This window comes from Sorex fumeus, unplaced genomic scaffold (genome assembly GCF_029834395.1).
Source record: "Sorex fumeus unplaced genomic scaffold, SorFum_2.1 ptg000063l, whole genome shotgun sequence".
In the NCBI taxonomy this organism is placed as follows: Eukaryota; Metazoa; Chordata; class Mammalia; order Eulipotyphla; family Soricidae; genus Sorex; species Sorex fumeus.
In genome coordinates, this window is record NW_026606120.1 from 54,549,793 (window position 1) to 54,566,844 (window position 17,052).

Here is a 17,052-nt window from a genome sequence, read left to right on the forward strand (position 1 = left end):
CATCTCGCCCATTATACTATCTCTCTGGCCTCTCCACTCCCTAGTTAATTTTTTTGGGGGGGTCACATCCGGCGATGCTCAGGGGTTACTCCTGGCTTATGCACTCAGGAATTGCTCCGGCAGTGCTCGGGGGACCATATGGGATGCTGGGAATCGAACCTGTGTCGGCCAAGTTGGCTGCGAGCAAGGCAAACGCCCTACCCGCTGTGCTATCGCTCCAGCCCCTCCCTAGTTAATTTTTATAAATTAATGTTTATAAAAGTTCTTCTAAAAATCTTTATAAAGAACTTCAGTCTTGAGCTCCCCATTGAACTGAGGGTGTTTCCTCCTAGGAACTTAAACTGGAGCTGTATATAAAATTAGCTCTCAAAATTTTGGCTACTCTTGGCTCTATTGCAGCAGTTGCATTGAAATTCCTTGAACTCAGAAGTGATAAAAAGTCACCTTGAAATCACTGCTTCCATCCTGTCACTGAGTTCATAGGGCAGCAGCACATGATTATGTAGTTACATGTGCATTGAGCCCCACTGGGCACTCCTGTCTGTCTTGGCCCTGGAGAACTGGCTGCTCTTTGGCAGCAGCCACGTGGCAATATCATTCTCTGTGCCATTAATGACCACAGTTACCATGAATTAGGCAATGGCTTGGGAACCTGTATCACATGCAAAAAAAAAAAATGGAATTAGGTATCAGTTACAAATCTATAGGAAAAGTATACTCAATATTAAATATTTGAAGTACTATTTTAATGAAAGTGATACTCCCCTTCCTCCATCATCCTGTATCCTGAATTTGTTCTAGGTTTATAATGGATCTTGCCTTCCTATAGAAAATGACAGCTTTAGTAAGGCAATCATAGAAACAGTGGAAATTATTCAACTCTGAAACATTTAGAACTCTGAATATTGATTCTTAAGGTTAAGATTAAGCCATATTCAGTATATCTAGCCTTTTTCTCCCATGGCTTTAGCCAGTTCATAGAAATCACTACTTTTTTTCTTTTTTTTGCTTTCTGGGTCACACCTGGCGTTGCACAGGGGTTACTCATAGCTCTGCACTCAGGAGTTACTCCTGGTGGTGCTCAGGGGACCATATGGGATACTGGGAATCAAACCTGGGTCGGCTGCGTGCAAGGCAAACGCCTTACCCGCTGTGCTATTTCTCCAGCCCCAGAAATCACTACATTTAAAAAAAATTTTTTTTTTGCTTTTTTTGGGTCACACCCAGCCGACGCTCAGGGGTTACTCCTGGCTGTGCACTCAGGAATCACTCCTGGCAGTGCTTGGGGGACCATCACTGGGAATGCTGGGAATTGAACCCGGGTTGGCCACGTGCAAGGCAAACACCCTACCCACTGTGCTATTGCTCCAGCCCCTACATTTTTTTTATAGGACCCTAATTTGACTGATGTTGTACTCTTCCTGATATATATATGGGCTTAGGATATTACCAAATAGGGGGATTTTTCTCTGACACCAGATACCAGCAACAGAACTGAAAAGGTTATTGGCTAGTACAGAACATGACAACTTTTCTGGATTTTGCTGTTTTTCTTGCTTGCTTATTCTCTCTCTCTCTCTCTCTCTCTCTCTCTCTCTCTCTCTCTCTCTCTCTCTCCCCCTTTTCTTTCTTTCCCTCTTTCTTTCCCTATTTCTTTCTTTCTTTCTTTCTTTCCTTATCTGGATCAGCCTGCTCATCACTATAAATAGAGGCCACTCTGTGGGTGATTGGCTCCCTTCCCTTGCTCCATCTCTTTATTTGTCTCATGCCCATACTGTGTTACCTTTCTCATATTTTCAAAGAGAATAATAACTCCCCTTAGAGTCTTTTCCAGTCAAGAGGAAAGATTCCAAGGCCAGAGGGATAGTACAGCAGGTAAGCTCTTGCCTTGTACATGACCAACCCAGCTTTGATCCATGGCACCCCATGTGGTCCCTTGAGCACCATCAGGAGTAATTCCTGAGCGCAGAACCAGGTGTAACCGCTGAGCATCTCCAGGTTTGCCCCCTCCCAAATAAAAAGGGGGAGTCCCCTTTCTGTCTTCTCTGTCCTGGGAACAACTCTCCTGCCACAGCCCCTCATCCCCTGAAAATGTCTGCCTTCGCCAAATTCATCTCCATCCCCACCTTGGTCAGGAGCACCTCCCAGCTGCAGAGCAGATCACTGTCTGCTGTGTTGCTGAAATGACCAGAGACCCTAAGAGATGAGAGCTGCAGTTTTCGAGCCAGTGCCATTTCTAGGAAACTGATACAGCAGCCAAGTTCATTGGGGTTGGGCCTGCCACACTAGGCCTCTGGAGCTGGGGTAGGGACTGTGTTTGGAAGCCTCATCGTTGGTGATGCCAGGAATCCTGCCCTGAAGCAACAGCTCTTTTCCAACTGCATTCTCGAGGGTAGGGACTATGTTTGGAAGCTTCATTGTTGGTGATGCCAGGAATCCTTCCCTGAAGCAACAGCTCTTTTCCAACTGCTTTCTCGAAGCCATCGGGCTCCTTTGTGTGTTGGTGGACTTTCTTGTTCTCTTCACTGTGTGAAGGAGCCATCCATCTCCCATAGCTATTTCTCCTGTGTGTGTTCATCTTTTGAACTTCCCCAGGCTGCCTAGGGAAAATGGTTGGCTGAGGGTTTGACATAGGGAAGATGAGTACTGTATTAAAAAGATGTGAAAAAGGATGCCGAATAAAGTCTCAGTAAGCCATGGTTTTGGTAGTTAGAAAATAAATACAGAAATTGATATTTCTGAAGCCAAAGAGATAGCTCAGTGGGTAAGGTGCTTGCTTGCCTTGTAGGTCCAACATAGGTTCAGTCCTGTCACCACATAAGTTCTCCAGTACCACCAGGAGTGATCCTGGAGCACAGGAGCCAGGAGTAAGCTCAGAGCACAACTGGGTTTGGCCCGCATACAAACTGACCTTTCCCTTTCTCTCTGGACATAGTACAGTTTGGTGAACCTTTATATTACTCTGATACCCTTTGGATTCTGTTTCTAATAAAATTTATTCTGAATTAAAAGTGAGCTGCATTGGATATATGGAACATACAGGAGTATCAGGATTCTCTTTTAGGGATTGAGTAATAGACAACTGGTAGAATGCTTGCCTTGCCCGCAGCCAACCAGGATTTGATCCCTGGCATCCCATATGATCTCCTGAGCCCCACCAGAAGTAATTTCTGAGTTGTACAGTAAGGAGTAAGTCTCAAAACGAAAAAACAAAAAATAAAAAAATGGCCTTGTAGTTTCTTCCATGGTGTTGAATTAAGTTGACAAACAACAAGGAGGGAAGATGTTGTCAGACCTTTTCCAGCCAAGATAATAATCATTTAGTAATCATAAGAATAGAGTAAAGAAAATAAGGGCTATAAGTGGATTTTATTCCCATAAGCACCACCAGTGAGTGCCTGTCTCAGTGCCTTTTACAGATTTTAGTGCATTTCATAAAATTGCTTTTTCTCTTAGAGTGTATTTTTTCTTTCCTGCCATTGAGTGCTATCCAGATCCATAAAGAATTCTATCTCATTCAAGCTTGGGTTGTAAGCCTAACCAAAAAGAAGGAAAATTATTATGGGGAGAAGGTGGTTATGGGGAGAAGGTGGTATGCCCATCAGAAAGCCATGGAGCCAGATCACACGTTCGGGACAAATGAGACATTTCGCATTCTCCTCTTAAGAAGGGTTTTTTACTTTCTGCTTTATTCTGAACTTTTTAATTTATGAGTAAATAATAAAGGGGGCAAGTTGAGTTTCCCTTTCTGCCCTGAGCAGAGCCCCGGCAGCTGAAGACCTCCAGGACCCAGCCACAGCCATGCTGAGACCACTCTCCACACGCTAGAACATCCTCACACATAGAGGAACCGGCAGAGGAACCCAGGTGTGCGGGACTTGGGGCTGAGATCTCCAAGGCTGCTCAGTTCGGGACTGGGCCTCCTCCACCCAGATCCCCCATCTTCCAGTAGCTAGACAGTTACACCCACCAACTGCTGTGTAACCCCATCAACAGCCAAGATCCAGAGACTATAAAACCAAGCTCCCGGTTGTTATTGTTTAGTTCTCACAGAGAACCCAGCAGGCTACCGAGAGTATCCTGCCTGCCTATATGCCTGACTGGGAACACCTGTAAAGGTGATTAGCGGCTGCCCCAAAAGCCTGCATCCCTCTCAGAGAGCCTGGCAAGCTATCAAGAGTATCCCACCTGCACGGCACAGCCTGGCAAGCTACCCATGGCATACTCAATATGCCAAAAACAGTAACAATGAGGTCCTCATTCCCCTGACCCTGAATGAGCCCCAATATGCCATCGGGCTACTCTAGCATGTGACAGGGATAAATGGAGATGTTGCTGGTGCCCCTCAAGCAAATCGATGAACAACGGGGTGATAGTGATAGTGATTTATGAATTAACTATAAAATAATTTCTACACAGATAAAGCTGGTCTAGTTTGAAATGACAGTTAATTCTCTAAGACTTTGGTTTTTAACTTGTACATTAAAATCACTAGAGGAAATTTTCAGAGTTCTGATTATCAGCCAATAATGTCAGAACAGTTAAGTCATTTTTGGGGATAAGACTGAAGTACCCCTTTATTTTAAATCCCCACCATATACACACTCTATACATATAGAAGGTTGATTATATCATGTATCTAAGGTTGTAAACTAGTGGTTAGTATGGCTTTCATACTTTAAGTGGAACACATTTGAAATAGTTGTTAGTACTATTAGAAATTTCAGATTTTGAGACTGGAGAGATAGTATAGTTGGTAGAGCGCTTGCCTTGCATGTGGCACCCTGGGGAATCTAAAAAGAAAAAATTAATTAAATCTTAGTCTACGTGGCTGCCAAATTTTTATGAAAAAGAAATGAAAACTAAAGTCCTCATAATCAGCCTGCCTTTGCAAAGTTTTTGTGACTTAACAAATACATTGCTATCCTGTTTAACTAGTCTGCTACTTAAATAAATAATAAGTGAATCAAATGTACTGACCGTACATTTCTGAATCAAATCTGTATTCACACTTTCTTATACTTTGAATCTGAATCAAATCTGTATTCACACTTTCTTATACTTTGTTCACTGCTCTTAGAGAAATAATCAGCACCTCCCCCCTTTTGTTCTTGTTTTTTGTTTTTTGGGCCACACCCAGTGATGGTCAGGGCCTACTCCTGTCTTTGCACTCTGGAATTACTCCTCGCCTTGCTCAGGGGATCATATTGGGTGCTGGGGATAGAATCTGGGTCAGTCACCTGCAAGGCAAGGATGTACCCACTGTACTGACACTCTGGCCCACCCCCGTCATTTTAAAGCCCACACTGCTACCTCTTTGAAACTTCATTTTTCTTTAGCCACAAAGAGAAGAGACTTTTCACTTCAGAATATTCCCTTTTGACTCTAGTATTATTGTCTGGTCTTGCATTCATGCTTTATTTCTCCTGTCTTTTCACAAATTCTATATCTTTATTTGTGTACTCACCTCATTGCCCGGGATCTTTACATTGTGCTTGTATTCAATTAATAGTGTGTGTTTTGATTATTAAGAGGAATAAGGAATTTACTGCTTTTCAGATGTGTTGCAAGTGTATGCTAGGATCAGAGAAAACAGATGAGTTTTATTTATTTTTTTATTCGGTCATTTCCAGTTATTCACATTCTTACTTTTTGGAAAAGTGTATGACCATTTTGTTTTATGATGCTATTTGTTTATTTATTTGTTTATTTTGGTCAGGGGAGATCATACCTGGCAGTGCTCACAAGCTACTTCTAGCTCTGTACTCGAGGTTCATTCCCAACAGTGCTCAGGGGACCATATAGTATACAAGACTGAACCTTGGCTTCCCATATGCAGAGTGTTTGCTTAGCATTTGGAGTTGGAGCTAAGGTGTCCAACCCACCCATCTGGTTTTTTCATTCCATGTCATTAAGTAAGTACTCTTCAGATTTTGGCAGTACTGGCTTTTTGAGGTTTGGAGTACTCAGTAGGTCAGTACATTGTAGCTTATTAATATCAGTTTGTGAAGCACCTACCTGGATGATTTTTTTTGTCATGGTGGGAAAAGGTGTCACAAGGTCTTAAATAGATTTTTAGGGGGGTCTCTTGGGGTCACACCGGCCATGCTCAGGAGTTACTCCTGGCTTTGCACTAAGGAATTACTCTTGACGGTGCTTGGGGGAGACCATATGGGATGCTGGGGATCAAACCCGGGTAGCCTCATTCAAGCAAATACCCTAATCGCTGTACTATTCCGGTCCTTAAATATATTATTGTTTTTCTGTTTTGGCAGACTTCATCTATCTGATATTTTTGTTCATTGATAAGATAAATAAAATCTTTTTTCCAAATTCTGAAGGCCAGTAGAATTTGCTTTGAGCACAAACAGTCCAATGATGTTTACATTTCTGTCCACTAAGTAGCAGACTATCAAGGAAATGATGGTTTTGTAGAGCGAAAAAGGCATTAGTGATTCAAAGGGGAATTTTAGATGCATAATGAGAACTAAGGAGGAAACAGATGTGGAACTGTGACAGAAAGAAAAGATGGTTTTTATTTTTATTTTTTATTTTTTGCAAGTTGAAGTCGTGGGGGTAGAATGAGGTTAGGCTATACCCACTGTGCTCAGGGCTTGCTCCTGGTGGTGATCTCAGGAGATTTTATGGATGCTGGGGATTGAATCCCGGGTCAGCTGACTATAAGGCAAGCTCCTTACCTGCTGTACTATCTTATACTGTTTCTCTGGTCCCAGTCTTTACTTTTCAAACAGCATCCTTAGTTGTATGTACTTTATGTTTTATGTGTCTTATGTTTCTTTATGTCAGCTTTTATCAGCTTTAGTTCTTCCATTCTTTTGTTGTGAAAGACTGGCTTCCAGGTAAATTATGTCTGAGGCCTGAGGGAATAAAGGCAAGACTAAGACTGCACATAATTTTTTTTGGGGGGGGCTGGAGCGATAGCACAGCGGGTAGGGTGTTTGCCTTACAAGCGGCCAACATGGCTGACCCGAGTTCGATTCCTCCGCCCCTCTCGGAGAGCCCGGCAAGCTACCGAGAGTATTCGATATGCCAGACACAGTAACAACAAAGTCTCCAGTGGAGACGTTACTGGGCCCGCTCGAGCAAATCGACGATCAACGGGAGGGCCTTTACCTTTACCTTGGTCAAGCTAGCTCTTTTAGTCCTGTTTTCAGTAGTTGGCATCTTTTTAAAAAGATCTGTTCCAAATAAATCAGTGTTTCTCCTCAGTAGTATTGACTGTGAAAGTGGTCCGAAACATTGTATGTCTTTCCATGCCTTCTCCAGATGGGATATCTTACTGTTCCAGCTGTTTTCTTCCTTAAGAAAGTCTCAGACTTAAAAATCATTCTTGTTCTACCTATCATTCTCAAAGCTTGGAATTGCAGCTCACCACTGGTTTGATTTCCATCCTCTTGTGAGGGAGAAGGATTTATAGCTAAAAGCACAATTCAGTTGTTCTTTCCTTTTTCTCTCCTTTAAAATTTATTTTGAAAATGAATAAAAAACGGGCTGGAGGGATTTATTAGTAGGGTGTTTGCCTTGCACTCAGCCAACCCGGGTTCGATTCCCAGCATCCCGTATGGTCCCCTGAGCACTGCCAGGAGTAATTCCTGAGTGCAGAGCCAGGAGTAACACCTGTTCATAGGCGGGTGTGACCCAAAAAGCAAAAAAATAAAATATTTTTGAAAAAAACACACATACAAAACATTACCACTTAGAGACAATATTTCCTGGAGTGTGCAAACTTTTTTTAAGTCCTCTTTGCCTGTATGCCCCAGTGGGAATATTGGAGCTAAAACATACCTAAGATGTTCCAGGTTTTCTCAAAATTCCTATATACCATATTAAGACATATTTCTTTACAATCTAGAAAAAAAATGTTTGTTTTAGGACCACACCTGGCAGTGCTTGATAGCTACTTCTTCCTCTGAGTTGGGGTGACTCCTGATGGTGCCTGGGGGAGCAGTCCATGGATTGAATCTAGGATTCCCACATGCAAAACATGCACTTTGCCCTTTGACTTATCCCTTTGACCCTCTAGTACTCAAGACTGTAGGAGATTAATTGAATAGCATGTATTCCTGGTTACTTAGAGCAATTTGCAGATTCTGTATGGGCATCTAATACTTAGCTAAATGAACTCTACCGCTCTCTCCTCTCTCTCCTTTCTCTCTTTCAGCTTGGCAGTGACCTTGGCGGGGGCATTGGAGGAAGTCCGGCAGTAAGTGCCATCTGTTTTTTTCACCTGGGTTGTGCTCCCCACTGTTGATGCCTTGCTATACCCACATTCTCAACCAGCCACTGCTGCTGTCTAACACTGCACACCAAAACCTCTATAGCACTAAAAGAGTAGAAAGTTGCCTACGGCTACTTGCAGTTGTTGGAGTCATACACTACACAGAGCATAGGACATCTTTAACAACTAGCACTCTGGTGTCTACAGAGATCTTTATCTTCCTGTTTAAAGAGCTAAAGAAAATAAAACCTCCCTTCTTTACTGGAGAATTCTCTTATTCTCTGGTGCCATCTAAAAACAACCTGACAGAGTCAGCAGAGCATCAGAGTAAGAGTCTCCCCCTAAGTAAGTTTGGGGAGAGTAAATGTCAGTGTTTCCCGGGAGAGTTCTTTACCAGATCCTTCTGCCTAAATGAGGAAGGCTTACCTAGACCCAGAAGAAATGGAACTGTAAGTTGGATGTTTATTTCTACAGAAACAAACTTCCGCTTCTTAGAGTACCTGTTGGTCTTTTGCACAGAATCATGGAAGCTAAACTTGGAAGCAGACATAAAATATCTTGCATCATTGTGATCTGATACTATTTATATCACTTGATAGAACTTCTAAAGAGTGTGTTTATCTTACGATGAAAAATAATGCTTAAAAGCACAAAGAATGCACCAGTTCCACTCCTTGTAATTATGGTGTGTTTTTACTGATTTACAAATACTTCTACAATATAGAGCAATATTTTTAAGGACTATTAATCTGTTCTTCTTGATCCTCCTCCCCCATCTCTCCCTACAGGTGGGACAGTCCTTCATCCCATCATCAGTGCCTACAACCTTTGCTCCTTCACCTACTCCTGCTGTAGTTAGCAGTGGTCTGAATGACCTATTTGAGCTCTCTACGGGGATAGGCATGGCACCTGGTGGTTATGTGGCGCCTAAAGCTGTAAGTAAAGCAACACTCGAATGGATTCGCATTTACTTCTAATACTTGTGTTATTTCTGTGATAAAAACTCCAAAGTCGGGGGGCCCTCTTCTGAAGAATTTAAGCGGAATGGTAAAGGTGACTTCAGATTTAGCTTTAAAAAGGTGCCATGGCATCTTCACGAATCATTTTTATAAGCAGACTTAAAATTGACAGTATTACGCATTGGAGTTTTTTTCTCACTTTAGAATTATCTAGTCAACCCTGAAATCAGTCTAATTCTTTTGAACAGCAGTCAAGGGGGAGGCTGGTTGCATTTTTACTTCTCATTCTTTTCATTTCCCATTTTTCTTGGGTTTTACATATGGATACCAGAGAGCTGTTCACAGATTCATTTCTGTAGATTTTAGGGAGCCTTTTTAGAGTTCTAAGTTAGGTTTTTGTCGTTGGTGGTATTCTAGTCTCAGCCTTGTTTGGCTTGAAATTCAAAAGGATAAGTTGTAAATGAAGCTGATTACAGACTTAGGGACTAGTGTCAGGCTAGGCTTCTTATGATCTTGCTTTTCTGAGGACAGCTTGACTGGTTACTTCTTGAATTCTCAACCAAATTCGGCTTGCATCTAACTCAGCAATGGCAGGTGGAGGAGTGCTGTGGATCCCAGGTGCAGAGAAAGAAGCCAGGTACTTCCAGGAGTGGCAACTATATAAAAAGCTTTCTATAGAATTACCAAAAATAAGATTTAAAACAACCATGGTAGTGGAGCTGTAGTACAATGGGAAGGGCATTTGCCTTACACTTGGTCTAGTTGAGTTCAGTCACTGGCACCCTAATGCCAAATCCCTCAAATCCCTACCAGGAGTGACTCCTGAATGCAGGGCCAGGAGTAAGCCCTGAGTATCACCAGGTGTGGCCCGCAAACCAAAACCAAAAGCCAAAAAACAAACCAAGAAACAAAAAAGCCAAGCAATCAAGGGCATAATGCTTTGGTAGTACTCAGTAGCTTTGTTGTAATTATATATAATGTTGTATATTATTCCCCATAGATCTTTGATTATTGATTATAAGATTTATTTGTGTACTACCCCTGTTGGCAAATTTGTTACTTAATGTTAGCCTAGTACCATAACTAATAATTGCTAACATTACAAGTGACAGTAATTTAGGAATAATATAGAAATCATGAACTATTCTCACATCTCAGAATACCAGAGAATCAGTGAGTGATAAGCATAAGAATAAACTTAGCCACCCTAAAGAAGTAATTTTTAAAAAGGAGATGAAGTTAAACAACCACAAATACTGTTTTTGATCTGTTAAGAATATAGATGATAGGGGCTGGAGCATAGCACAGCAGTAGGGCATTTGCCTTCCACGCAGACAACCCAGGTTCGATTCCTAGCATCCCATATGGTCCCCCGAGCACCACCAGGAGTGATTCCTGAGTGCATGAACCAAGAGTAACTCCTGTGCATCACCGGGTGTGACCCAAAAAAGCAAAAAAGAATATAGATGATAGAAATATAAGGTGGAATAATATAAAACATAAAGAATGAAAAAATAAGTCTTCCTATACTTCTACTTCTCTATAGATACTATTAACCTACTTATGTGTCCTTTCAGAATAAAAAGGAAAGATCCCTATATAATTGTATGTTTATATTCTTTAAAAATATTATATGAATGGGATAGACAGGTCTGTAATTTCCTTTTCACTATCACGCTTTTTTTTTTTCTTTTTTATTAACCAGGGGTTATTCCTGGTTCATGCACTCAGGAATTACTCCTGGCAGTGCTCGGGGGACCATATGGGATGTGGGGAATTGAACCTGGGTTGGCTGCGTGCAAGGTAAATGCCCTACCCGCTGTGCTATTGCTCCAGCTCTGTATCACACTTACTTTGATTGTCCATGTCCACTATATCATAGATACAGTGTTGATGAACATTTAAGTTACTCATTGCCTCTATTACCCATCCCCATTTTTTGCTAATATGATGCTATAGTGAATATTCTTATATATGTATATCCTGGCATATTTTTGCAAGTATACCTATAGGGTATGATTGAAATTTGCTGTATCATTCAGACTTTTTCCCCCATTTTTTTTTGTTCCCCACCCCTCTCTCTCCATTACTGTTGATGATTGGTACTCATATTATTTGTGGTACTTGCTGGAGGCCACACATCAGGTTGGTACAACACACATGCTTACCAGGTGTCACATTCTTCTTCCGGTCAGGGACCTCCCCAAGCCGTGTTCAGGGGCCCTGGGCGCCACTCCAAGCTGTACTTTACCAGCTGGGCCAGCTGGTTCAATATTAAGACCCAAGGATATCATACTTTATTCAGGCCCTGTGGTTCCAGGGTTCACTGGGACCATATGTAGCAGCAAGGATCTAGGATCTCCAAAGCTGTACCCAGCTGTAAGTAAGGGGTGGTCGGGGACCGACACAGTGTTGCAGATCCAACTGGGCCCGTGCATGCAAAGCATGCCCGGGTTGTGTGCATGTACCTTTCTGATTGTAGTGCTTACCAGCAGTCCCTACAGTGCTCACAAAGATACTTGTCAGGGATCACACCCCTTTATTGCATGCTTATATGCACCTGGCTGTGGCATGACTGCAAGTCACCTGGACACTGGGAAACACAGACAACTCTTCCAGGCTCACACGGCCCAGCTGCCTGGATCACACTCCCTTAGGCCCACAAGGCAGGAGTTCTGAGCCACTGATCTGTTCCTCTGTGCCCTTAAACATGTAAAAACAAATGTCACTAGGGCCAGAGAGACAGTGCAGGAGGTAAGGCATTTGCCTTGTGTGCAGCTGACCAGACTTGATCCCTTAACCCCATATGGTCACCCAAGCACTGGCAGCAGGAATTCCTGAGCCCAGAGTCAGGAATTACCCCTGAGCATCACTGGTTATGGACCCCCCAACAAAACAAAACAAAACAAAAGTGACTACCAAAAAAAGATCATACAACTAATTAAAAAAAAGTTACCAACTTGCCCTCCCAAGAAAATAGGATATCAGATTACTTTCCCAAGAACAGACTGTCAGGTTTTTTATATATTCTCCTTATTGTTGATATTCTGAAATTTTTTTTTTTCTTTTTGGGTCACACCCGGCGATGCACAGGGCTTACTCCTGGATCTGCACTCAGGAGTTATTCCTGGTGGTGCTCAGGGGACCATATGGGATGCTGGGAATCGAACCCGGGTCAGCCGCGTGCAAGGCAAACGCCGTACCCGCTGTGCTATCTCTCCAGCCCCGATATTCTGAAATTTTTGTTCTGTAATTGACAAATTATATCTTACCATTTTATTTTATTTTCCTTTTTTGTCTTGGGTGTGACTGAGTTTATTCTTAATCATCCACTGACTTTTTGGTATTCTGTTTAAAACATGATCTTTGAGACTATGATAATGACTTTGGTATTGGTAATAGAATCTTTAAATCTCTCCATACAAATAATTAGGATAAATATATGCCTGGACTGGGAATGTAGCTCAGCTGTGGAGCACTTTATATGTCTAAAGCCCTAGGTTCAGTCTCTGGCGTGGCAAGAAAATAAGTTTAAAATACAAATAAATGAAATGCATGCCTGAGCATGTATTAGAGAAGCACGAATAATTCATTAACACCTAGGATTATAAAAACCTCATCAAGCCATCAAAATCTAAAATCAGTATAGTTATTAATAAATATTACAGATTAAATATAAGATCTATTATTACCAAAACATGCCATGAAACTCAGTACAAACTTATTTGAAGAAAATTACAAAAAAATGTAAAAAAAGACACATAGGATATTTGTTGTATTATACCATAGAGAAAAAACTTTATATCCTTGATATATGAAAACCCTCTAAAATATTTTCTAAAAATAAAACTAATAACTCAATGTAGAAAATAGGTAAAAGGATGAACAGCTGAAAGAATAATAAATGATAGCATCCCTCAAACATTTGCAGAGGATGCTCACTGCACTCATAATCTAAATCTATATTAAGTATAAACTCTGCCAAGATTCTATTAGTCATTTTATCAGATTGGCAAAAATCCAAAAGTTTGATATTACACTCATTAAGAAAGAAGAATTCTTATATATTTCTGCTGGGAATGTAAAAAGGCACAACCCTATTTGGACTAGAAACTTAGCAAAGTTTTGTTTATAAATTTATCCTTTATCCCTGCGTTGCCACTTCTAGAAATCTATTCTGAAGATATGTGACAAAATTATGAAATGGTATATGCACCAGGTTACTTATTGAGACATTTAAGGTAAAGATTGGAAACAAACCAAACGTTATTTCATAGAAAACTGATTAAATGGTAGCATATCTATCCTATAGAAGGGTGGGTAGCTATAAAAATAAGTTGAAAAAAATGTGTTTATAGATTACAGACTTCTTTTCATTTGTAGATTCAGTTTATTTAAGCCTATACCAAAACTACTTAAACTGAAACCACATTATACTCATTGAAATTTTTCTTTTTCTGCATGTGTATATGCTGTCCTCAAAAGGCAGTAAAATTACCAAGTAGAACAGTGGAGGGAGGAGAGGCCAGGATTCCCATAGACTGTTTGGTGGTAGGGAATGTAGAGAGTGAGGGAGCTTTAAATAAATAAGAATGATATCAAAATTCAGAAAGCATGACTTTATCCTGAGCCTTTTGCATTTGACTTGGTATTTATGATAAAAATCTCCATAACTGCCTAAGGAACTGAAATCTTCACTTCATCTTTCCTTATTCAAAAACAAATAGCATTGAAATAAATCCTGTCTGGTTCTATTGGACTTTATACTGTGTTTCAGGTCTGGCTGCCTGCAGTAAAGGCTAAAGGCTTGGAAATTTCAGGAACATTTACTCACCGCCAAGGGCACATCTATATGGAAATGAACTTCACCAACAAAGCTCTACAACACATGACAGACTTTGCAATCCAGTTTAACAAGAACAGGTAAGAGATCTTAATCCTGAGACAATATCCAGCATGAGAATGTTCATTCAGCAATGAGCAAAAGTCTCATTTTGGCAGACCCAGACTGTCAAGTGAACTTTGGCTCTTAAGATGTATTCAGTTATCTACTTAAACTATTTACTTTGGTTTGGGGTCACACTAAGCTGTGCTTAGTCCTAGATCTGTGCTCAGGGATCACTCCTGGCAGGGCACAGGAGACTCTGTGGAGTCTCAGAAATTGAACCTGGGTCAACCGTGTGCAAGATAAGTGCCCTACCCATTGTACTATCATTCCATCCTGTCTTCAGCTATTTAAAACCTAGCGGATTCATTGGAAAACTCATCCATATAAAGGAAACTGGAACTAAGCATTCTTGAAAAACTTTAGGACTAGAGTGCTCTTACTGAAACAGTTTTTGCTCTTGCACTTTTTTCATTCAACAGGTTATTGTTTAGCCTATGTGTGTTCCTAAGTCCATTCCTAAGTCCTGTGACTAGGTTGGTCAACCAAACCAATGAATGTTCAAAACTCACATTTTGGCAGGGGAAAAAAATTAATATACAGGGCTCAGGGACTAGTACAATGGGTCAGGCGCCTTGCCTTGCACTCGGCCTACCCAGGTTCAGTCCCCAGCACTGCATCTGTTCCCCGAACCCTGCTAGGAATGATCCCTGAACACTTTATGCATGACCCAGAAAGTATGTTGTATATAGGTTCATAGAAAAATCAAAAGGTAGTTATGGTACTGGTTAACCAAATTATCATTTATAGACTGACAATATTACTATTGCTGTTAAATAAAAGGCTAATATACCTCTATTTCTAAAACATCACAGGTTTTTGTTAAATTTTGGGTTCGGAAAACAGACTTTTATGGTTGATCCATTTGTTCATAAATACAAGATTTTCAAATTTCACCAAGTAATAATTGAACCTTAGAACAGATTTAATGAAATTTGCCAATGGCAGTTTGCATCAGTTCCTGTCTTATTTCTAATCATCTAGAAATAATTTGTACCCTCAACTCAAGAGTTTGACATGCTAGAAATCACTTAACTGTACAGAAAATCTATTTCTGTCAAGACCAGTTCTATTTCTAACCATTCTTGAAATTGCGTACATTAAAGGCCCAGACTGTAATAAAAGCAATCTGCAGAGGGTCTAAGTGATAGAACAGCGGGTAGGGCAACTTACCTTGCCTACAGCTGACCTGGGTTGGATCCGTAACATCCCATATGATCCCCTGAGCATCACTAAGATGATTCCTTAGTGCAGAGAAAGGAGTAACCCCTAAGCATTACCAGGTATGGCCCCAAAACAAAACCAAAGCAGTCTGCCTAACTTCCTTCATATCTTCATTTCTATTTCCTTTTTTCCTTGGTAAATAGTCTAATAGTCAGAAAAACTTATTTTATTTTGATAGTTACAATAATTTTTCTGCTATACCATTGGTATCTGAATTCTTTAGTCTGTTGCAGAGCTTTTTAACTTACTTGGCTTGCATTTTTTCAGACACCCTTCCCTACCCCAAAAAACTTCGCACCATTCTAGAAATCTACCTGTTTACACACACACACACTCAAGATTACTGCTGTGGCTGCACCGTGGCTTACTCTAGCATTCCTCCACCACCACTCCCCTACTGATATTTCCCACTTTGGAGAAATTGAGAACTTGATTTCCTGCTGTAATATATGTCTTCTCCCCTTTTAAGTTAGTTGTACTTTTTATTTTTTGGTATTTTGTTTTGTTTTTGTGGCGCCATTCCTGGTCGTGTTCAGGACTTACTCCTGGCTCTCTGCTCAGGTGTCATCCTGGCAGTGCTTAGGAGATCATATGGGGTGCTGATATTGAACCTGGATCAGTGGGGTGCAAAGCAAGCACTTTACCCATTGTTCTATCTCTCCAGCCCCATCTTTGCTCTCGTTTTTCTGAATTGCATAATTTCTTAATTTCATTCTTTCACTTTTGTCCTCATCTTTATTTTGTTTGGGGTGGTTTATTTCCAATCTTTTATAAATTTTCACCATCATTTCCTGGATGTTTTCTAGTGGAGTCCTCAAAAAATGCTTGTGTGGGCTGTGGATATAATTAAAATGGTAGTAGAGCACATGGCTAGCATAGATGAGATCCTGTGTTTGATCCTAAGCACGTGACCATCAGCATTGCTGGGCTTGGTAACCCACTAGCAGCACCAGGCTGAAGTGCCAAAATATTAGGCAGTCATCAGTAGGTGCTTCCCCAAGAACCCCTGAGCACTGCTTCGAGTGGTCCCTATAAAAAGTAATAACACGGGGCTGGAGAGATAGCACAACGGGTAGGGCGTTTGCCTTGCACGCAGCCAACCCGAGTTCAATTCCCAGCATCCCATATGGTCCCCTGACAACCACCAGGAGTCACTCCTGAGTGCAGAGCCAGGAGTAACCCCTTTGCATCGCCAGGTGTAACCCAAAAAGAAAAAAAAAAGTAGTAACAGGACTAGGGAGATGGTAAGGATTAAGATGCTTGCCTTGCATGCCCGAAACCCTGGTTCATTCCCTGGCATGCATATGGTTTTCTGTGCACAGAGCCAGCAATAATAAGCCCTGAGCACCATCAAGTGTGACCCAAACCCCAGCCCTGCTTTGTAAAATAAGACTGAAAATCTTGGGGCCAGAGAAATAGCACAAGGTAGTTAAGACACTCGCCTTGCATGTGACCAACCCTCACTCAGTCCCTGACACTGCATATACCTCCACTTCTCACCCCACGCCACCAGAGGCAATCCCTGAATACAGAGTCATAAACCCTGAGCACTGCTGACTCTGGTCCAAAAATCAAGACAATAAAAATAATATGCTTTCTCTGGAGGAAAAGGCAGCTCAGATAGAGAAGGGACCACCAAGTAAAAGGTGCTAGGAGGGCCCGCTCAGGATGGGAGATGCATGCTG

At 41.3% G+C, this 17,052-nt stretch overlaps 1 protein-coding gene and 1 pseudogene across 1 annotated transcript in view; both read left to right on the forward strand.

The window, feature by feature from the left end:
- Positions 1–17,052, forward strand: part of AP2B1 (adaptor related protein complex 2 subunit beta 1) — a 156,598-nt gene that overhangs the window by 89,786 nt on the left and 49,760 nt on the right. The window contains exons 15-17 of the mRNA XM_056127620.1: positions 8,183–8,224; positions 9,028–9,174; positions 13,976–14,121. Coding sequence (XP_055983595.1) covers positions 8,183–8,224; positions 9,028–9,174; positions 13,976–14,121 — 335 coding nt within the window. The remainder of the gene's footprint in view (positions 1–8,182; positions 8,225–9,027; positions 9,175–13,975; positions 14,122–17,052) is intronic.
- On the forward strand, positions 2,035–2,533 carry LOC130035748 (ATP synthase F(0) complex subunit C2, mitochondrial-like; annotated as a pseudogene).